At 37.9% G+C, this 23,543-nt stretch overlaps 1 protein-coding gene across 1 annotated transcript in view; it reads left to right on the plus strand.

Annotated features, from left to right (window-relative positions):
- Window positions 1–555: 555 nt before the first annotated feature.
- Window positions 556–23,543, plus strand: part of LOC110455998 (cartilage oligomeric matrix protein-like) — a 29,076-nt gene continuing 6,088 nt past the window's right edge. Inside the window, exons 1-23 of the mRNA XM_021506506.1 lie at window positions 556–898; window positions 4,265–4,423; window positions 4,948–5,162; window positions 5,419–5,662; window positions 7,242–7,327; window positions 7,731–7,818; window positions 8,162–8,338; window positions 8,567–9,564; window positions 10,626–10,766; window positions 11,226–11,309; window positions 11,713–11,868; window positions 13,389–13,493; window positions 13,856–13,963; window positions 15,361–15,523; window positions 16,158–16,276; window positions 17,773–17,825; window positions 17,992–18,077; window positions 19,481–19,576; window positions 19,925–20,103; window positions 20,722–20,770; window positions 21,127–21,398; window positions 21,628–21,725; window positions 23,287–23,426. Coding sequence (XP_021362181.1) covers window positions 826–898; window positions 4,265–4,423; window positions 4,948–5,162; window positions 5,419–5,662; window positions 7,242–7,327; window positions 7,731–7,818; window positions 8,162–8,338; window positions 8,567–9,564; window positions 10,626–10,766; window positions 11,226–11,309; window positions 11,713–11,868; window positions 13,389–13,493; window positions 13,856–13,963; window positions 15,361–15,523; window positions 16,158–16,276; window positions 17,773–17,825; window positions 17,992–18,077; window positions 19,481–19,576; window positions 19,925–20,103; window positions 20,722–20,770; window positions 21,127–21,398; window positions 21,628–21,725; window positions 23,287–23,426 — 3,889 coding nt within the window. The 5' untranslated portion in view covers window positions 556–825. The remainder of the gene's footprint in view (window positions 899–4,264; window positions 4,424–4,947; window positions 5,163–5,418; window positions 5,663–7,241; window positions 7,328–7,730; window positions 7,819–8,161; window positions 8,339–8,566; window positions 9,565–10,625; window positions 10,767–11,225; window positions 11,310–11,712; window positions 11,869–13,388; window positions 13,494–13,855; window positions 13,964–15,360; window positions 15,524–16,157; window positions 16,277–17,772; window positions 17,826–17,991; window positions 18,078–19,480; window positions 19,577–19,924; window positions 20,104–20,721; window positions 20,771–21,126; window positions 21,399–21,627; window positions 21,726–23,286; window positions 23,427–23,543) is intronic.

A 23,543-nucleotide genomic window follows, 5' to 3' on the forward strand; every position in this document is an offset into this window, starting at 1 on the left:
CCAGCCCCCACCACACCCCACTCCACCCCTTAACTGCTCATCCCCACCCTCCGACCGCTCAATCAACTCATCCTCCAAGATGTTTAGGTTGTGTTGGTTTATTTGTCAACTGTTATCATATTCTTTTCGCTTGCAAAGGCGAAACTTAATATATCCCAAGATCTTAGCAAACTGCATAGCTATAACTTTTTTCTTGTCATATTTCCACTCTTCTCATTTTTCATATTAATTGAAGTGGGGATAAAAACAACGGCACTTCCTTTATAATACACTCAGTATGATGAAGACACTTGCTGTTATTGTGTTTCGAGAAAATTTTTGGATCAACTACCCCCACGTCTGATGAGTAAGGCAGCAGCACCACAGACCATTACCCGTAAATCAGTCTCCCCTCCCCATCTATCACTGTGACTTACGTCCCTTCCCATCTATCACGTGACTTACGTACAAACAAAGGGTATCATAGCAGGAACATTGCTGACATTTCTTACAATAATTCTGGAACCAAGTATAAACCACCGACAGCAAGTAGACTATTAGTAATGCGCCTGACTACACTGTCGACCCAGCTAAACATTGTAGCCTGTATGCTAGTGACAGACCTTACATTTAACACTGCCGGATAAGGTTACCCGTTAAACGTTTGACTGAGTTTCAGCAGGTCGCTTTCACAGCGTGCTACACTTAAATATGGTGTATAAAATGTTTTCATCAAAAGGAAACTAAGTTTTTTTTTGTGATACGCCCTGAAGCTGTTCCCTCCGAACACCCCCGCCATTCCGCCCGAAAGGATAAGTTGTGTTTTCGTGAGAATTGGCCACAAATATGACGTGTTCGCCTCTTCTGCGTTGTTTATTCCTTGGATTTATCTGCTCGGTGTTTGCTCAAGTCCACCAAGGTAGGAAAAGAGACATAGGTTACATTCCTGAAACCTGTTCGTGTGTTATTCATGCAATATGTATAATAAATATGTAGATATTTGTTACAGCTAAAAATATTATACATTTTCAATACTTCGTAGGTTTTTACAAAAATTTCTGATTTATCATTGATTTAAACATATGTATTGCCCCAAATTTGAGCAGATGATTAGACACAAGTTACTGTGTATATCAACTTATCGACGCCCTTTCCTCTAATGCTATATTTATATAATAGCATTTAACAAGACATACATACTATATTTTACAATAATTATATTTTTCTCAAAACCTGTTGCTGAATTTGATGAATACTTCTGTATTGATAGCTACGGACAGATTTACATTACATGTGCAAAAAACAAGTAAATCTAGATTAATTGGATGTATATTCCACGAGCTTACGTTTACCCGTGCTGGATTATCAGCATGTGATATCTGTTAGACGATATTAATAAGTAAGTTTTTCTATTGTTTATATCGATATCGATACAATTGTCACAAAGTTCTGTTAAAATTATGGCGTCGCTTTCTACTGTTCACTCCACTGATTGTAACAAACATCTTGTTTATTGAAATTGCGTCTGTCTTATTTTTTTTGTTTATCCTTTCGTGCAAAAAGCGTAAATCCATTTATCATCTTTCTGCTTTGAAATGCATTTCAAATCAATTCTTAGATATGCCAAAATAACGAACAATTATGAAATACAACATGAATGAAATGGTCATGCAGTCTATTTACAAACGGAATGAGTGAAAAGGCGATAGCGGATATATACGCTGACATAAACTGACCAGAACTACGTTACCCCTCACTTTTTATGTTAAGATAGCCCCGCTTTATGCGAAAAATTTCTCCAGACTAAAATTGATCGGCTGTTGCGGGCTTCTGTCAATTAGAGATAACCAGGAAATAGTCAAAACTATTGACCGGGCAATAGTTTTGACTGTTGTCTGAAAAATTCTGATTGGCTAACAGAAGCGAGCAACAACTCGTAGGCTGAGAAAAACAACTAATCGGGTTTTGTTTTGACTATTGGATGATAAAGCATAAAAAAACTCTTCATATGTTCGGCTTACGTTTTTTTTTTTTCAATTATTCTGAGAAAATAGTCAAAAATGTTTAATATGCATTTATACTTCCACAATATCACTTTGATAACGTGTACAAATGTTGACCCGTACTGCCCGTGTGTTTCCATACCAAAAGCAATGACACGTGTTTTGTCAATCCCCGTGTGCTGTGTTCTTGTGTTCTTTGTCACCAATAAGAAACCGAGGTTGATGGCTCGTTATCTGTTACTTTTCCATCGTTTCATAAATTTTGTTCGTGGATTGTTTGTAGACGACTGTTTATCTACTGTTTGGCCTGGCATGACCCTTATGTGCTGACGGGGTTTAAGTTCGTACATCGTATCCTGTCGAACCAGTCCATGCTCCTGTTGACACGGGAAGGGTTCACGTTACCTCAGCTGTAGAGATAGGCACGTGGGAGGTTTCGTTGTTTATGTTGTTGTTAATGTTTTTTGACAAAAACAAAGCAAGTGTGCACGTGCTTGATCGTATTGACCCTTTGACCTTTCCATACATGTATTCAGTCACGATGTTGAACACATGTTTCTTACTATAACGTATCCCTATCCCCAGCTGGGCAACAATACGTCCAGGGTACAGGGTCAGTTACGGCCAACGCCAAACTAACACAATTTCTCGTGTATTGTATTTCGATTTAAATCTCCAAAACAAATCATTTACTTACGGATCTGATAAAGACAGGAAATATCGTAGCAAAAATTACAAACTAAATATTTGAATGAATCATTAAAACGTGATCAACCAACGCTTAAACTGATAATGCTTTATACTCGTACATTGTACCAGACTATGTCAGAATTTGACTGCTTTAAATGACATGCAAGTTTGTCAAAATTTCGAATTGTTTTCTTATTCCTTTTTGTTGCTTCTCATGCATTTTTGTAATTGTAATAATCTCGAAACGTGCATTTGATATTCAGTTTTAAGAAATCTTTAAAAATTCAAAACATTCATTTTTCGCGTTTATGTAAAGTTAATCTAACGTTATATACAACTTGATCCCTGACCTGCGTCAGAGAATGGTGGCTTTTACGTTCAGTGTGATAGGTTTTGGTAAGAGGAAATTCCTTACCCGGACACCGATTAGGTAGTAATTCATCTCAAGTGGTGTTTACCCTGTGTGATAAGTGTATCAAGATGTCAGCTGTTCGAGGAAGACAAATACGTGTTTGATGTAAACGTCTGAGATTAAACGAAGTAAATATATCGTTCTAATCTAAAACTGCAATTAGAAGTGCACGCGATAATATGTTTCGCGGACGTGATGTACCAATTATATATATATATACAGTTACACGATGCAATTTATTTCATTAATATTTTCATCAGTGTTTAATGAAATGTCATGTTCTATGTAAATGCCGTTTGATAAAAATAACACTAAATTTATTATTTTGACAAAGAATCGTGAAAAGGTGACATACGAAATCTGAAAGTATTTTGACATTAACATAGAGAATATTTCTACGCTTAATACGACAAATATACAGTGACTGATTTTAGCAAATCTAGACAATTAATTATTTTATTTTCTGGGTAGGTTCCAAAACTACCTTACATATACTTGTGTTACGTCCAGTCAGGGTCCGGGAAGCAAGCTACGCATGCAGACTTTTTCATGAATCAATGTCAAACCCGTCATTCAACCTCGTATCTTTGATAAAATACTTTCCTCAATCATCCATTTCGTGTTATTATATTCCGTTTTTACTTGTTTGATTTATTTAGAACTCTGTGTATTTCTTAGTTTCCTCCGCTGGGTTATGACATTTTATGACCAAATAAAAGAGAAACACGGATACACTTATTGATATCGGTACTAAGGTGCCTCTCATCACTCCTTACTTCCGTACCTAACGAAAAGTACCACGATTCCCCTACCTACCACAATGGTTATCCACATACATTGTGACGTACGTTGAAGACAGTGTTGACTCAAAGCTGAAAGATTTTCATTGCATTCACATAAGATATGGTTACAATTGAACATCTCGATCTTCGAATAACACCAATTAAAGACCCTCGATTAATATAAAATAAATCCAGAGTAAATTCCCGACCAGTCAGGTCCTCAGTTACTTCTCCAGTATGACACCTTTTATCTTTTCCCCATCTTATTTCCTTTGACTGTTCAAACATATAGGAATTGCAAGGAATGTTTTAGATTAATATATAAGGAGACTGGATAATTAGAAGCTCTTAGTTATAAACCGAGGGTAACTGACGTCAATTCCTGTGTAATGTTTCAGTGACGGACGAGAACACCGGTCCAGCGTTTATTCTTAACTCAGATTTGTATTTGTCGGGACTAGTGAAGAGTCAGGATGGACTGTTTGGGATTTTCCGAGCGGAAAACAGTGAGCTGGGTACTAACTTGGTGATATATGTCGACTTTAACACACACGAGGGTAAGTCTGTCAGAGGACCGAGTGGACAACAGTTAATAACAAAGCTGTTGATATTCACAAATCGACTGTTTCCCTTTAAGCTTCCTTGTACTGTTATTAATGGGACATTTATGCGTATTATCTTCTCTTATTTGTTACCATACTGAAATGAAGAAAAATCAAATACAAAAATGATAATGACAAGTAAAACTTAACAGGATACAATTGTTTAATGGCTATTTGGGGAACAGTCAAAACTATCATCCTGAGGTAGGGGGGAGCCCTGGGGAACTGTTTGCGCGAAAACCCTAGCGAGGGATGGTAGTTTTGACTGTTCCCAAAATAGCATTGAGACAATTGTTTTATTACCAAATACATTTTAGTATCAATGCTGCATGTAATTATGTTAATTTGTTTAAAAATAACGAAAGAGGTCAAATGAACGCTTGAACGGGGCTCTCGGAAACAGTCAAAAATGAATACTTACAATTAATATAGACTATTGGGTATTAATCTTCAGTCTGTTGTTGCCTTCTTTGGTACAGTTGTTATCCGGATGCGCTCCAGAGACAGCCGAAGCTACAAGTTAACGTTTCCGGTTCAGGAACTACAACAGCGGGAGTCCTTCCGGTTGATAATTCATTTAAGCAGATTAGGATCCACATCAAATGGTATAGCAATATACATCAACTGTGAACTTATTGCGCAGGACAACACGGAAGTTCCGCTAACGGAGGGACTACTGGGAGAACCTACAGTCGTAAGTCTATAGCAGTTGAATGTTTTTCAAGTGCAGAGGACAAGGAATCTATAAGTACTTGTAAACTACTTCTCCCATTCTTCACATTTTTGTCTCGTTTCAGGTATTAGTGACAACTCTGTGATTACTCATATAAATATATTAAATATTTCATGTGTAAAATTATAAATATACAAAAATAAATAATAGATTTGTTTCCACAAAACAATTAACCGCCTTATTATTGTTATTTCAAATGCCATGAATTGATTTGCAGACGAAAGACGATGCTTTCAATCTGTATACGAGCCCTTCTGTTGAGGCCGTCTTTGATAACCAGGGGTGTGACGTCATTCCAGACCGGATACTCACACTGCCCACGCGTCCTGACACGGACAACATTGCAAACGAGGTCCCGTTGCGCCCTCCGCCGGTTAACAGAAACTATTACGATGGGGATGATCGGTTAACACGTGACCGGAACAGTTACAATGAAGTTCCTGTTGCAGTTCCGCAACCAGGTAAAAAATAATGTCACGTGACTTCTGTAATACTCTTCCACCCTGGTTATTTCTATCATATAATGACTAACTGATTTTACCGTCGTTCTTAGCTGCTGCAATGCTGCAAAGACGCGAACCCTATGATTCAATAAATGAAAATGTGTTCGTTACGAAAAAAAAACAGGAACGTAGAGAAAAAGTAAAATTCAGAAATGTTTCAAACAATAACAATGAAAATAAATGCTATCAGAATCATATGGTTTGGTGGAAATATATATATCTTTTTTTTTATTCGAGATATGTGATTCTGCGTTGAAGTAATTTTCAAAACAATATTGGAATCAAGTTCCTAAGGATGGGATAAAATCAGGCATTACCCATTTTAACAAAACAAGATATGTCAAATGTAGAGGTTAACTATCCATTTTTACCAATTAATATAGAAATGTTTTTGAAAAACAAAAAGGGGACAAGAGATTTTTATAGCTCATTTTGTAAAAATGATACTATTTCAACAGGTAAAAAAAAATGGGATGATATATTTCAATTTGATGATGAAGTTTGGAAAAAAATATATATAATGCCATTTAGAATTACGAAATATCCCAAATTACAGTGGTTCCAGTACATAATTAATCAGCATATTTTGACAACTAATGCATATTTGTTTAAGGCAGGAATAGTAGATAGCCCTTACTGTGAACTGTGTAAACTAGAAATAGAAACAATAGAGCATGTATTATGGGAATGTGACAAAGTACAAAATCTTTTACAAAATTTTGAGTTCATATTAGATGCATTGATTATTCCATTTGATTATAATACACAAACCTTTCTTTTTGGTTTTTATAACTATAATGGACTTAATAAAAGTGACAATAGTATTATTTTAATAATAAAACAGTATATATACAAGGCAAGATGTCTTAAAGTGCCTTTATCTATACAAGGAATTAAAAGTTCAATTAAAGAACATTACAGTATTCGAAAATATATTGCAAATAGCAAAGACGAAATATATCTCATTAACTTCCAGAATGAGTGGAAAAAATGGAAAAGGCTTATTGATATTTCCTAGACCTACTTTTTGCCGATTGTTTATATGTTTGATATAATTTTAATTTATTTGAAAAAAAAGAGACAAAATTTAAACATTCAATGTATTATCTTAATTACTTAGCTACTGACACCTATATATTACCAGACTTCTATCCTTTTAATTGGTCTGTTTAATACTGGTACTTCTCCTCTTGTCTGTCTATCTTTCCGTCTGTCTGTCTGTCTTTCTTTCTGTCCATTTACCTATCTTTATTTCCTCTATTTCTTTGTTTTCTTGTTTCTCTTTTTTGATTTTCCTTCCTTTCTAATATAACATTACAATAAAATAAAATACCACTTACAAAATAGCAATATTAATTAGTATGAAAGTATGTGTGAAAGTGGGATTCATTATGTATAATGAAATGTATATGTTACTGTAATGTGAAAAATACTTTGAAAAATAAACAAATAAAAAAAAAAAAAAAAAAAATTTAACAAAAAAATAAAAGTTGAAGAGACAATTTTCTGTAGTTGTTGGTACATGTACTTTCGACAGACTACCATCAGTTCCAGACATTGGCTACTACCATGAGGGACTTGGGTTACACAGTCCGGCAGCTTCAGAGGGAGATTCAAATGCAGGTATGAACCTCTGTTTCAACCAATCAGATTGCAGATACTCTACAGAGAGTCTCCTTTGAATGACTGTACACTGCTGTCTTTGACACATGCTTACTCGCCAGAAGTGTCGAACTCTCTAACTACATTGTATACTATATACTTGTTTTAAGGTTGAGACTTTCAGTGTTTGAAGTCTAGTTATGTAAAGTAAGATATGTACTCATCCCAATTGCTTCATATATGATAAAGTATACCACTATGTATACGTACTTGAAAGAGCTTGGTGATTATTACATACCAACTTTTCTAAATTGAATGCAGTGGGTTTATATGTGGTGATATCTTCTTCTAAATATTATTCTGAAAATGCATTATCATCTCTACATACAAATGTATGACATAAGCATGTTTTACATGTGAACAGACGACGGAGACGAGGTACCTGCGCGAGACCTTGCGCCAATGCAGCATGTGTCGTGGCCCCACCACAGTATTGTCGCAACAGGACAGGCGTAAGTCTTTCATTTTCGCGATTGTCTATGCATATATGTAATAAGTCTCGCAGGTTAGACGTGAGTAAGTCATTCTCGTAACAACTCTCGTTGGATTAACGTGAGTTTAGCATTCCTTGTGATCATATCACCCAAGTCTTTGGTACAGTATCTTTCAGTAACACAATTCTACGTCACATACATGTATTTTCAATGTCATGACAACGCAGAATAATTTCGTTCTTATCACCAGCAGAAACAACCCTTTGAATTGTAGTATTACATTATATACATGCACTTCAGTGCAATGTCACTTTGGAACACGTGTAATAAGTTTGTGGATGAGAACTGTCCACATTTTCAGGTAGAGAGCTTCCGCTTCCGCCAAAACGGACATGCGCACTCAACCCTTGTTTCCGGGGTGTAAGATGTGTGGATTCACAGCGTGGTTTCCGGTGCGGCGCATGTCCAAGGGGATATCTTGGGAATGGCATGCGTTGTGAACTTCCGCCTACCTGCGCAATTAAACCATGTTTCGAGGGTACGTGCAGCAGCTTTCTTATATTCGAAAATATTGTATACTGGGATCAACTTGTCTCGTCCAACCTATCGTTTTCCGTCTAAGATCTGCTTCTTATTCCGCATTTTCGAATTTAATCCCCAACCCCCATTCCGCTGCATTAGATAACCATAGTGGTGTGATATTTTTGAATGCTGTTTCTTAAAAATCGGCGAGCATATATTTTAACAAGTCAATTCATTTTTGTAGGTGTTACATGTGAGGACACGCGTGCTGGTTACCAATGTGGCCCGTGTCCCCCGGGCATGACAGGGGACGGGAGGAGAGGTAGTTGCCGAGTAATTAGGATCGGTTGCGAAACTAATCCCTGTTTCCGGGGAGTTGATTGTGCGGACACACTCGAGGGATTCCGATGTGGTCCCTGCCCTCCTGGTATGACCGGCGACGGACGGAGGAGTGGTTGTCACGTGACAAGGATTGGATGTGAAACCAGTCCTTGTTCCCCTGAAGTAGAGTGTGTGGACACGCTAGAAGGGTTCAACTGTGGTCCCTGCCCCCCGGGCACGACAGGGGACGGGTTGAAGGGTGGCTGTCAAGTGATAAGGATTGGATGCGAAATTGATCCCTGTTACAACGGAGTAGAGTGTATCGATACACTTGAAGGGTTCGTCTGTGGTCCCTGCCCCCCGGGCACGACAGGGAACGGGTTGAAGGATGGTTGTCAAGTGATAAGGATTGGATGCGAAATTGATCCCTGTTACAACGGAGTAGAGTGTATCGATACACTTGAAGGTTTCATATGTGGTCCCTGCCCCCCGGGCATGACAGGGGACGGGTTGAAGGGTGGTTGTCAAGTGATAAGGATTGGATGCGAAATTGATCCCTGTTACAACGGAGTAGAGTGTATCGATACACTTGAAGGGTTCGACTGTGGTCCCTGCCCCCCGGGCATGACAGGGGACGGGTTGAAGGGTGGTGGTCAAGTGATAAGGATTGGATGCGAAACTGATCCCTGTTACAACGGAGTAGAGTGTATCGATACACTTGAAGGGTTTGTTTGTGGTCCCTGCCCCCCGGGCATGACAGGTGACGGATTAAGCGACGGCTGTGTAATCGTAAGGATCGGATGTAACGTTAGCCCCTGTTTCCCGGGGGTCAAATGCACCGATACAGATGAGGGGTTCCTATGCGGACATTGTCCCATTGGTTTTCAAGGCAACGGTACAGTCTGTACCAATGTCAATGAGGTTTGTAATACATAACCTACAATACTTAACGTTGTTAAAATGGACAAATTCTAGATAACTCTGATGTCTTCCAAGGAAATTAACATAAAAGAAATCAAAAAATAATCAAAAAGACTTGACATCTTGTCTGTTGCCTACCTATGTGGCAAACAACAGCAAACAACAGCAAACAAACAAGCAAAACACAGGACGAACAAAATTATATATAAAACAACTCAAATAGGAAGTTTTATAAATTGATATTTGAACCATAACTTCTTGCAAAACTTAAAAATAATGTAATGTCTACATGTGTATCACCTTGTGTATGGTAGTTGGTCAATTTACCTTTTGAATTAATCCATAGTTTCGGTGATGGTACGACTGTATCTTGTAGTTTAACGATACTGAACCGAACACTACTAAAGTTCTCTTTCGTTACCCATCCGTGCATAAGTCATTTCATTTTTAAATTATAGTTCCTTTATATACTATAGCTAGCAATGTGTGATTATTACACTGAATAATATATTAAATCGAAGGTCGAAGAGAAAAACTAGCATATCAATGATATATCTATGTAGTAATGACCTAAATGAAACATTGAGAGACTTAGCATATCAAAAGGCTTAAATACGTCTTAAATGTCCACACTCTGACGGTCCTCTGACACGTTCCCAAGTACAGGTTCTTGTAGAAAACTGTTGAGCACAAGTAACATTCAGATTCTGCAACAGAATATTATTAATAACAATAAAAGCATACTTCTACTTACTACTGAAAAATACAGATATTTCTTCCTACACAAACCAGTGACTGATATTTTGCTGCCTTTATTATTCTACATATGTCAAAAAACAACATAGAATTATAATGCGTCCGTCCTGTTGTGTAACAATCTTGTCGTTGACGTATACAGGTAACGCCTCTATAAAGGTAAGAGCCTTCAATACCCTCACTCTGCACGTGCAAACGCATCCTTAGTAAGTACATCTACCCTACTCCACTTAATTATAATATAACGAAACGAAATTATAGTCCACAGGATACTGACAAATCGTTTCCTTCGGCTCTGTTTGCAGTGTGAACACCACAACCCGTGTTCAGATCTAGCGGAATGTATCGATACGGTCCCTGGCTTCCGGTGTTCCGATTGTCCGGCAGGTTACATCGGAAATGACGTAGGGGGCTTTGGTGTGGAAATGGCACAGAACCAGACACAGGTAAACAACGTTATCTACCTGTTGCTATTGTTGACGTTCACCGTTTGGGGGATTGTTTCAGTCGCACATGCTGCCGTACTTTGGAGCAACCTGTACCGGAAATTAGAGCTGTCTATGACGAAAAGTATACATTCATCGATGAACCTATTGATGAAAAATATTTTATGAAAATGATGTATTTTCTTTAAAAAACGTCAACGGTTTTCTGAAATTATAAAACTGTAGAATGTGTATTACATGTACTTTCATCTTTGAAATGTATAAACTGTTTTTTTAAACTTACGCTGTACATTAATGGTGGTGTATCTATGTGTTTACTCTGTACTAAGTGTACTACTTACATCGTACCATCTTCTGAAAAACTGTTCCAGCGGAAACGAATTATTCGATAAATTTAGGTGATTCTCTGTCATTTGGCAAATTATTCCCATCATTGACGTATGATTGTTTTATTGACAGGTGTGTGAGGACATAGACGAATGTGTCACCCTAGACGAGATGACCGGTGGATGTACAGAACACTCTGTCTGTGTCAACACTGTGGTCAGTAACCAGATTTTATCACAACTATAAGTCTCGACTTCAAACTAAAGAGCATGCGCTTATTGTCAGTGTAGCGTCAATGTAGCAACACAGGTAGCACATGTCGCACAAATCACACTTATCATACAAGGTGGCATGTAGCCTTAACTGTAAAACAAGTCACAGGTCTAGTGTGTGCGGTAGCATACAACCTTACATGTATGGCCATAATTTTAGCACAATTTATACATGATTACTGGTATGACATATCTGATACATTATTCTGAATAATCCGATATCAGGTTGTCCAATGCCCACATGTTTTTCTCATATTCCGGAATGTAGGCTCGTTTGGTAGAATTTTGTAACTAAAATTAGTTGTTAAGGTCTCACGAATATCTCTAATTTATGGTTTTGTTTCCAGGGAAGTTTTGTATGTGGAGATTGTGACGATGGCTTCATTGGAAATCAAACATTTGGATGCCGAAAATTAGGAACACAGTGCCCAGATGGGATTTCCGAATGTGACATTAATGCGCGGTGTATCCTGCGCAGAGGGATAAAAGGATTCGTTTGTCAGGTAACCTAGTCGATCGTACATGTATGGTTAATTTTACCTTTACTTCTCAGACTTTCATTGTAATATATACTTTTGATTGCTTTTTTGCAATCTAGATTCATATAATTATCAGCATTCGTGGCTTAGCATTTTTCTTTCGCTCATTCTAAAAAAAGGTACAGAACCGGGTATGCGGATAACGGTTCGTTAACAATTTTCGCTTCAGCGCAGTACCGGATACGAGTGTGGTATTCGGTATAAGTTGTGTTTGACGACAATTCAGTTTAATTTATTATCAAATGCACATTGCATATAGGCGTACAGAAATATACATATAGATAAATACTTTACAAATATCTTGTACAATGGCGGAGAACATATGCAATAGATTCAATTCCATACATAACAATAACAAATTCATGAAATAATCATAAGTTAGGGAAAACTTTAAGGTTTTCCCTAGGGTAACTTAGCGGACTCTTATGAAGCATACTTTAGTTGTTTATGAAATAATACAAATAAAGCCTTAATCTAACCAAATTTCTAGGAAATAACAAAACTTCAAAGTCAATCATACAACCTCAACATGAAGGTAGAACGAGTACTATATATTATATAATGAAATGAGATTATAACTCATTGTGAAGTAGAAGACATAGATCTCAATCGCATTATACAGTAACAGAACGTTTATTGCAAGACCTTGATACAGCTTATATTTCATAATATACGACTTCTCTTAATTTCGCTAGACAGTAGCTCTATTAATTTAAACACAGAAGGACGAATACGATAATATGGCTTGATATACGATACTCTTAATTCTAAAAATACAGGATACACAAGTTACAGTGCGGTACCGGGTATGCCGGTGACGGGTTGTGTACTATTATTGTTACAGTGCGGTATCGGGTATGCCGGTGACGGGTTGTGTACTATTTTTGTTACAGTGCGGTATCGGGTATGCCGGTAACGGGTTGTGTATTATTTTTGTTACAGTGCGGTATCGGGTATGGCGGTGACGGGTTGTGAACTATTTTCGTACAGTGCGGTATCGGGTATGGCGGGGGCGGGGTGTGTACTATTTTTGTTACAGTGCGGGATCGGGTATGGCGGTGACGGGGTGTGTACAATTTTTGTTTCAGTGCGCGGTATCGGGTATGGCGGTGACGGGTTGTGTACAATTTTTGTTACAGTGCGCGGTATCGGGTATGCCGGTGACGGGTTGTGTACTATTTTCGTACAGTGCGGTATCGGGTATGGCGGTGACGGGTTGTGTACTATTTTTGTTACAGTGCGCGGTAACGGGTATGGCGGTGACGGGTTGTGTACTATTTTCGTTATAGTGCGGTATCGGGTATGGCGGTGACGGGTTGTGTACTATTTTCGTACAGTGCGGTATCGGGTATGGCGGTGACGGGTTGTGTACTATTTTTGTTACAGTGCGGTTACGGGTATGGCGGTGACGGGTTGTGTACTATTTTCGTTACAGTGCGGTATCAGGTATGCCGGTGACGGGTTGTGTACTATTTTTGTTACAGTGCGGTATCGGGTATGCGGGTGACGGGTTTGTATGCGGGAAGGATACAGATGTCGACAGCTGGCCTGATAAGACGATTGCCTGTACGGGCGGCAGGTGTAAGCGGGCAAGTCCGATTCAGTTTTCAATTTATTCTACCCTCCATTTCAAGATTGCAAAAACTACGACCCTTTATTCTAATTTCACCTGTATTTTACATTTATTAAGGACAAGTTTTGAAACAGTATTTACTCCAATTTACTAATGAATTTCACACTATATTCATATTTAACTTTTTTCATGTGTGCATACTTTCTTATACATGTACGATATTTGTACAATATACTATAAACTTAAATCATGTACATGTACATGACTGAATGGAAACCTAGGGCTGTAAAAACTTGACATATTTAATTTACAATTTTGACTCTCACATTAATTTTGTAAGCTTTTTTTATTTAACAATACGTTACTCTATGTTTGCAGGACAACTGCCCGTTGACCCCAAACAGTGGTCAAGAGGACACGGACTCGGACGGTATCGGCGATGCATGCGACGACGACATAGACAATGATGGCATCATCAATTCTCCGGTAAACGTTTAGGATAACGTCATAACCGCACCAAATTCGATGTATAAGTGTAGTATAAACTTCGATCGACTGAGTATTTCCCATTGCGATCGTTTTGGCAGCGATTGAAGTATGTTTTATACATATACAATGTATACCTTTAACAGGAGATAACTCGTACTTTTGGTAGCTTCAACGTAATGTGGTATAGTCTCGTTCAACCAGACTCTTTTTGTCTGCACAAGCTACGCTAGTCTCGTTCAACCAGACGATTGATCACTTGTAATTCAGGATTCGACGTAGCTTGCGCAGGCAACAAGAGTCTGGTTGAACGAGACTAAAGCTACGCCGAACAAAGTAGTCTCGTTCAACCAGACTCTTGTTGTCTGCGCTAGCTACGCCGAACAGAGAGTCTGGTCAAACCCGGTGCTATCGTTTTGTAACGAGGCTTACCAGAATTCTGGTAAATGATTTCAATTGTCAAAGGTAGACACACCATTTTCAACTTTTGAAGTCAGAATTTTAGTGGCGCAAAATTACATTGAATATTTTAATTCATGAAAACACTTACACTGTACATGCATTCCTGAAGTATCCGTGTTTTCACTATTATCGAGAAAAATGTAAGAAAATAATTTATGAAGCAAGGCTATTCCTACAAGTTAAGCCATATTACCTGAGTGAGAACCTGCAGTGTTTTCAATTGTGTACAGGTAAAATCTCACTTGCTTTGCATGCTTTTTTCCAACCTCAGTCAGCCTTGTTGGCTTTGTGCTCAGTTATGATTTATTCAGGGGAAATATATGGCATTTTCTGGAGATTTGACACGTTTACTTACATTGTTCTCGATAATAGTGAATACACGGGTACTTCAGGAATGCATTAATTTCATTATGACATACCGTTGGGAAACGAAAGTAAAAACTGGTGATGGTAATTTTAAAGTATTGTGTTTGACCAGACTCTTGAATCACAAGAGACCAAGCGTCTTGTTGAACGAGACTACGAACAGAGAGACTCTTGAATTACAAGTGATCCAGCGTCTGGTTGAACGAGACTAAATGTGGTACGCAGCTGGAGATATGATGCCATGCCTAAGTTAGCGATGTAAATGTTGTTTTGATGTAAAACGATAGGTGTTTTCATATGATATGTGTACTGATCATGAGCCCATATACTTTCTTTCGAGAAGCACCTACCTCATTTTAGATCATAGTTTGTTCGTATCTGAATCATTAATGAATTTTGTTATATAGAGACTGTATTGTTAGCCAACCAAAACTCAACTCAGCATTCGGTCTGCACAGTTTGAGACAAAATACGTGACGAATCCAAAATCTCAATCTCACACATTTCCTTTCCGCACTTCCTTGGATACTTGATTTGATCGTGTCGACCTTGACCTTGTTATTTTCCAGGACAACTGCCCGTACGTATCGAACCCCAACCAGGCTGATGACGATACCTCGGACATACAAGGGGACGCGTGCGACAACTGTCCGCGCGTCCCTAACGCCGACCAGATGGACACTGACGGGGACGGTATCGGCGACATATGTGACCCGGACAAGGACAATGACGGTATCTAACGTCATTATCACGTGATTTTCATAAATTTATAACGTACTGTAGCGTCCGTTGTCCGTCCGATTTTACATGTAAAAAGATTCTTCTAAATTCTTTGAATAACTCACCTAAACCTTCTTTCAAGGTCACCGTTTTCAAATACGTTTAAATACATCGACAGCTAGTTTAAATGTAAGTTTTAAAAATTATTACATTAGTTACATTATTGTAAAGATTGGAAATAATTAACTTCTTTTTTAACGATCTCCCCTTATTTATCGATTATCTCCCTTTGGGCCTTATTCACAATAGTTATAATGGGGAGAAAAAAACAAGCAGCCTACTTTTAAACCAAGAGTTATTCTCCCTCTATTATTAAATTCTGAGATAGTCTTTAAATACTTTTTGTTTCCCATTTCATAGTTCACTCTACTTGATATACATAATTTCTATAAAATCTTAGCTATAACATTGCAATATACTCTCCAATATTTACAAGATTACAGCTTTGAATTAATCAGACAGGGTTGACCTGGTACCTAGGTTTTTGTCATTTCACTCTGCTTTACTACTCGTTATTTCGGACCTGTTTCCGGAATACGATGTCCTGTTTATCTCTATGCCGACGCTTCGATTATATGATTGACAGGGGTATTCAATCAAGACGACAACTGCGAGCTAGTGGGGAACCCGGATCAACTGGACACGGACGGGGACAAGTACGGGGACGCCTGCGACAACTGTCCATTGGTCCCTAACATGGATCAGGTACGTCACTTCCGGGGAATTAGACATACCAAATTTGTCTCTAATTCAGAAGCGAGACCCTTATTATGAGATAGCATGGTGATCACTTACATACCATGGCACGCGATCTAACTTGTTATGGTAATTACATTTTGTCAGTTACTCGCATAACCCCATAACTTCACAATATGGTTTTTGATACTATACAGTCAAACATTTATATGGTTATAATTTTTCTTATTGGAGACTACACAAAACCTACAAATAACAATTGCAATACATTAGACGTCCACTGTCTCTCACATATTCACGATCTGCTGTATAACAGTAATCCGTATTACGAAGTATTCTGACGTTTTATCGACTTTTTTTTTTATATCGGTCTGTCGTCGATTAACGTCAGAACTCCGACCGTTTATAACATGCGGGAAATAAGCGACCCGCGTCAGGGTCGCTCTTCAAACTGGTATTTTAGAAACAAATCGTCTTTTTCACACACATGTCGCACATGGATCGAAAGATCTATTCTTTATGCACAAGATGAACATACATAACATGCCTCAAACAACCAATACAATCACTAAAAACATATTTTTTCAAACTTTCTTTTACTTAACGTTTTTGATAGCCCCGCCTTCAAATGCCACGTGACTAAAATCTCGTCATAACTTTGGGAAATACCTTCGGTAACGCGAGATCTCGTCAAGTCATGTGACATGGCTCATGCCCTAATTTCTATTAAAAACATGGGTTGGTATAGAAAACGTTGGAAAATACTGTTCGTAATGATCTTTGAAACATGATATTGATACCACCACAGAATTATCTAAGTCCGTGATACCACCTAGTGCATATGTGTGTGAAAGTGACGATTTGTTTCTAAAACATGAGTTTGAAGAGCGACCCTGGCGCAAGTCGCTTATTTCCCGCATGTTATAGAGTGCCGGAGTTCTGACGTTAATCGACGACAGACAGATATAAAAAAAAGTCGATAAAACGTCAGAATAATCCGGTGCAGAAATATTCACTTACATGGACATTTAGAGGTACATGCAATTGTCCTGCTCAATCATTTACATTTGGTCCAAATCAGATATAAAATATAAGAAAATAATGAAAAGTAATTATCTTAAATGATTTACCAGCTGTAACAAAAAGGCATTGTATTCGTGGCACCGAGGCATACTTACATCAGTTATCAACGGGCATACACGAATTACCTCGCAGTCCTGCAATCATATGTCCATAGAATTTTTGTTTAAAGTGTATAAAGGAACATTGTGATACATTGAAGGAAACTTTTAATGAAATTCTTAAGAAAAAAGAAATTTTGACAATGAGGTATGTTACCGGTAAACGGGAGAGAATATATAACGAAGAGCAGTACACCGAAGTATTAAGGTACTGGTACAACCAGCGAAGGGACAAATTCCCCAAGAGTCTTTTTGAGTTACTTTTAATAACTTACTGATATAGAATAACAATAACTTACTGGCGTGTTTTTGTCTCGATCACAGATTGATTCCGACAACGACCTCATTGGCGACCTGTGTGACACCAACGCGGACGAGTAAGTCCATTTTGTTTGTCACGTTAATTTGTCACATGTTGTGCTGCAAGTAACGGCAGTTACTTTATGTTAAGACTATTCAAATTCCGACGCTACTAGCCTTCAACCATGGTAACTCCACATTGTGCCGCGGATGACCTCTGACTTTCTGACGTGTATCTTTCAGTGACCAGGATGGTGTGCAAAATACCGACGATAACTGCCCGGATATAGCCAACTCGGATCAGACAGACACGGACGGGGACGGCAAAGGTATGTCACGTGGCTGGTAGATAAGTCACATGAATTACATGTGAAAATGATGCCATGCTGCTAGTACATGTAGTACATAGCTATATTGATGTCTTATAACAAAAAACCATGTCATTATCATGTGACTACCACATTATGTTAATAAAAATGTCATGTGACTAGTAGTTAGCTCATAAAACCAGTACATAAAAAGTCACACACATGATGACTAGTACATCATGAGGTCGTGTAAGTAATACATAATTTACTCCTAATTCAAATTAATCTAAGAATTTATCATTTTAGCGAGCCTCTGGCGAACTAAAATGAAAACTTCGTGACTTGTTTCATAAATCCTATATGCCATGGAAACGAATGCAAGATCCTTTTATCATATAACTGAAATACTGACCTTTCATGATGTCATGACCAAAGCACTACTATCAAAATGTAGGTCAGATCTATCTGCGCTGTAACAAATAGTCACTTTTTTTTAATCATTCAAACAACACGGATAAATATTAATATTTAACCCATTTGTTCAATGCGCTTTGTAAAAATATAGAGCTTTAGCTGAAATTTGGAGAATTATTTTAACAAAACAAAATGACAAGTTCACACGGTTCACGCTATGTCAATGCGCGCGACATACCTCGACGTCACACTACTCGGAGTTGTGAGGTGTCAACAGCTTCACTGAGACTGTCTATCACTGTGTTATTCGATAGTCCTACGTCGTTTCACTGGTTTGGGAAGTGATGTCAGAGATTGTTGATAACTGTTAATGCTGAAACGGCTACCGTAAATGTTTTCCTCCAAACACAGAATGCACATTTCCATGGAAATTGGATGTAAGCTTATAGTCTCCGATCAACTCTCGAAACTCCGCGTAGGTCGACGCAGGTTGACATTGTTGTTTTGATAGTTTTTTTAGCCATTTGTCTACCGTTGTTCAGAACGTTTTGTTTTTTGGTTGATTCAAAGGCGAGTAAGATGGTAGGTAACTCTTGACTTGTTTTATTATAGTTTAAACAATATTCTATTTCATCATTTGCACACTACATTACAATACAGTACAGATACAACGAGGATCGGAAAACAAGCTATAAGCTTATATAATAATTCCTCTCCTCTAAGGTTGTTTTATTCTATATCAGGTATACTTGCTACAGTTAAATCCCCCCTAGTACCGCTACTAATCCCTGGTATTATCGGTACCAGTACTAGTTTCTGCTCAGATGATAGATCAACGGTCTATTCGACTCTCTCCTCAAACGCATTATATTTATTGATGAGGATGGTTTTAAAGACTAGCAGCAAGGGGGACTGTAGAACAATCTTGGTCTCCCCTTAGATAACGAAATTCAAATTTTTGTTGATAAGATCTCATATTCATTGATTCATTACGACCTTCAACCCGACAGGAAATTCGTGCGACGACGATGACGACAATGATGACGTACTTGATGAAGAAGATAATTGCCCCCTGGTGGCCAATCCTGACCAGACTGATACGGACGGTAAGCAGTCATGCTTTGTGTAATACAGGAAAATGTAGAATCATTATTCAGATATAGAAATCGAATGTTGTATGATTAAAAAGTGTGATCATTTGATATGTGTGATTCTGTCACCTTTTAGTACCATATATGACATGATAGCACAACAACGTTAAGCTTTCAACGGAAGACAGCATGTGCTTATCAGGAAAGAAGATTGTAAATAATGATATCAATTGTTTTTTAACGTATGCCGTTTCGTTTATACACGTATATCATACATGCACCTGATGGCAGTTAAATGAAGTATAGTGTATTTAAATATATATATTTTTTTACCCCCATCACCATTTTGTTTTCACTCACCAGACGACTTCATCGGAGACGCGTGTCAGTATGATAGTGATGGCGATGGGTACCCAGATGCAGAAGATGTCTGCCCAGACAATGGACAGATCCATTCAACCGACTTCCGGGCCTTCCATACTATTATTTTGGACCCCGTGGGAGACTCACAGATAGACCCAAACTGGGTCATCCTCAACGAGGTACGGTGTCAAAGGTCAAAGACAGAGGCAATCTGAATTCATTAACGAATTTTGAAGTTGCTGAAAGTTACGGGTTCGAATCCTGTTAATGTCATGATCTTTTTGTATCGAACTTTAGTAATAAATTACTCATTAGTTCATATTTGACGTAATATTTGTCACCACAGTAGCTAACATTAAGCGATGTGTATTAAGAGACAGCAAACAGCAAAGATCCCAGATGTGTACATTTTGTTTGTATGTGAATTTTGATAAATGTTGCTCAGTTGACAATACGCAGGAAGTCGGGAAATTGGCCATTAATATAAACATCATTATCATTCTAGCCCTAGAACTTTTTTAAACGTGAAGACTCGTCGAATAAGTTGTATTCTAAAATCATTGACGATTCTGTACTGTTTTGTACATTATGAAAAAACCATCAAGACAATGGGAAGGATATCATCGCTTTATAAAAGATGCATGTAACCTACCTGACAACGTTTTCATTTATTGCAGATATGACTTATGTATATTCGCTGTAGATCTATATCTTATGATGGATTGACCTCAGATTTTGACCTTTTGTATGTCTCATATTTTTTTCCTATTTTCCATAATATGACATTTGGTCCCCAGGGAGCTGAGATAGTCCAGACCATGAACAGTGATCCTGGCATAGCCGTCAGTACGTCATCTCTCTACTTCATGTCTGTGTGGGAGTGATTCTCTATAGCACTTGGATAACAAATTATTGTAATTTGGATTAAAGCGCTACTGAGGCTACCTGGTGAAAACATACTGGTCTTATATTGAGTTATTCTATGATAGGCCTAGCACAAATTTTACACGTGTGCAGATTTGAATCAAAACATGAAAGTCGAAAATGAATTGTTTAATCTTCCGCAAAATACAAAAAGACATGCGATAAGCTTTTGAATTTTTTTAACAGAAATATTTTATCATGATTTTAATTAATTACATACTCGTATGAAAATAACATACTTTCCGTTACAATAAATGTCTTAATCCCGTTCGATCCAGGTTATACAAAATTTAGCGGAGTCGACTTCAGTGGAACATTTTTCATCAACTCGGAGGTAGACGACGACTACGCCGGATTCATATTCAGTTACCAAGACAACGCCCACTTCTATGTTGTTATGTGGAAGAAAGCTACCCAGACTTACTGGCATCCGACGCCGTTCAGGGCGGTAGCCGAGCCGGGTATACAACTAAAACTCGTCAAATCGGAGACGGGGCCGGGTGAAATTCTCCGTAACGCCCTCTGGCACACTGGCGATACCAAAGGACAGGTAAACGGGTATTGTACGATGGCAATAACTATTTACCCTAAAAACATTACTTACCCATGTTTGGTCTTATTTCAGATAGATTATTCGTTTTTCATTAAAGTTTAATGGTTTGACTTCTTCCCTTACAACAGGTTGGTTCTTAAAGATTATTGACAATACATGTAGATCTATTTCCCTTTTTTTAATATACGGTGCGGGTACATGTACATATATCTTTTGCGTTTTACAGGTGAAGCTGCTCTGGGTTGACCCCCGTAACATCGGATGGAAGGAAAAAACCGCCTATCGATGGGAACTTATACATCGTCCGGAAATCGGACTTATTCGGTAATTGACGTATTTCAAACTTCGGTGGGGCCCACTCCAATGATAAAATCCCATATGGTCGGCCCACGCAGCCAATTTGTTTTAAAATTTGAAACAGCTTCGCTATACTGTTTTCAGTATTGAAATTGATGAACTCGGCTCCCTTAAGACTTATTTGGACAAATGGGAGCTCCTTGAAGTACTCCTGGTCAGAAAAATTAGTTATCCTTACTCAAGAGCCTGAAAAATCACTATTTTAATCTAAAGTTGATTTTGTTCCTTATGATGCTGCTTCTAATGTGCAGTTGATCATTTTGATACCAAATATGTTCTTACTTAATGGGATCTGTGATGCCAGTACTGGGTTCTTTATCAAAACTGGAGTAAAAAATGTGCTCAAATGAGCACTTGACATAACGTCACGTTCCTCGTGTTATACTTTATAGTTGACATAACTTCACGTTCCTCGTGTTATACTTTATAGTTGACATGACATCACGTTCCTCGTGTTATACTTTATAGTTAACATAACATCACCTTCCTCGTGTTATACTTTATAGTTGACATGACATCACGTTCCTCGTGTTATACTTTATAGTTGACATGACATCACGTTCCTCGTGTTATACTTTATAGTTAACATAACATCACCTTCCTCGTGTTATCCTTTATAGTTGACATACCATCATGTTCCTCGTGTTATACTTTATAGTTGACATAACATCGCGTTCCTCGTGTTATACTTTATAGTTGACATGACATCACGTTCCTCGTGTTATACTTTATAGTTAACATAACATCACCTTCCTCGTGTTATACTTTATAGTTAACATAACATCACCTTCCTCGTGTTATACTTTATAGTTGACATAACGTCACGTTATACTTTAAAGTTGACATAACATCACGTTATACTTTATAGTTGACGGGGGATCACGTTCCTCGTGTTATACTTTATAGTTGACATGACATCACGTTCCTCGTGTTATACTTTATAGTTAACATAACATCACGTTCCTCGTGTTATAATTTATAGTTGACATAAAGTCACGTTATACTTTATAGTTGACATAGCATCACGTTCCTCGTGTTATACTTTATAGTTGACATGACATCACGTTCCTCGTGTTATACTTTATAGTTAACATAACATCACGTTCCTCGTGTTATAATTTATAGTTGACATAAAGTCACGTTATACTTTATAGTTGACATAACATCACGTTCCTCGTGTTATACTTTATAGTTAACATAACATCACGTTCCTCGTGTTATACTTTATAGATACAGTCCACCAGTTTGTATTGCCTATAAATCATGCTACATATGTATTCTTTGTGTGGTTAACATATCTTTAAATTCTAGAGAAAATCGCTGCGTGGACCGTAATTTAAAGTCAAACACACTTATCATTCGTCATACTTTTTTTCAGTCAGACACACTCGGTATAGTTGTAATTAAGTCCAAACTCAATAGGAAAAATAGAAACTGTACTTATTTCGTAGTTTTTATTTATTATTTCTTACATGTGCTTTTACTCGGTCATATTCGGTGCCATAGCATTTGTTGTTATACACCACAGGGTCTTGTTCTTTGAGGAGGCGAGTCTGGTGGCCGACTCCGGAAATATATTTGACAACACCTTGCGTGGGGGCAAGCTCGGAGTGTTCTGTTTCTCACAGGAAATGGTCATCTGGTCAGACTTGGTGTACCGGTGTAACGGTATGTATATACATTGTAGCGGTGTAACGGTATGTATCTCAACATTGTACCGTTGAAACGGTATGTAACTACATTGTACCGGTGTAACGGTATGTATCTATATTTTACCGGTGTAAC

This window comes from Mizuhopecten yessoensis, unplaced genomic scaffold, assembly GCF_002113885.1.
Source record: "Mizuhopecten yessoensis strain PY_sf001 unplaced genomic scaffold, ASM211388v2 scaffold8449, whole genome shotgun sequence".
Classification (NCBI taxonomy): Eukaryota; Metazoa; Mollusca; class Bivalvia; order Pectinida; family Pectinidae; genus Mizuhopecten; species Mizuhopecten yessoensis.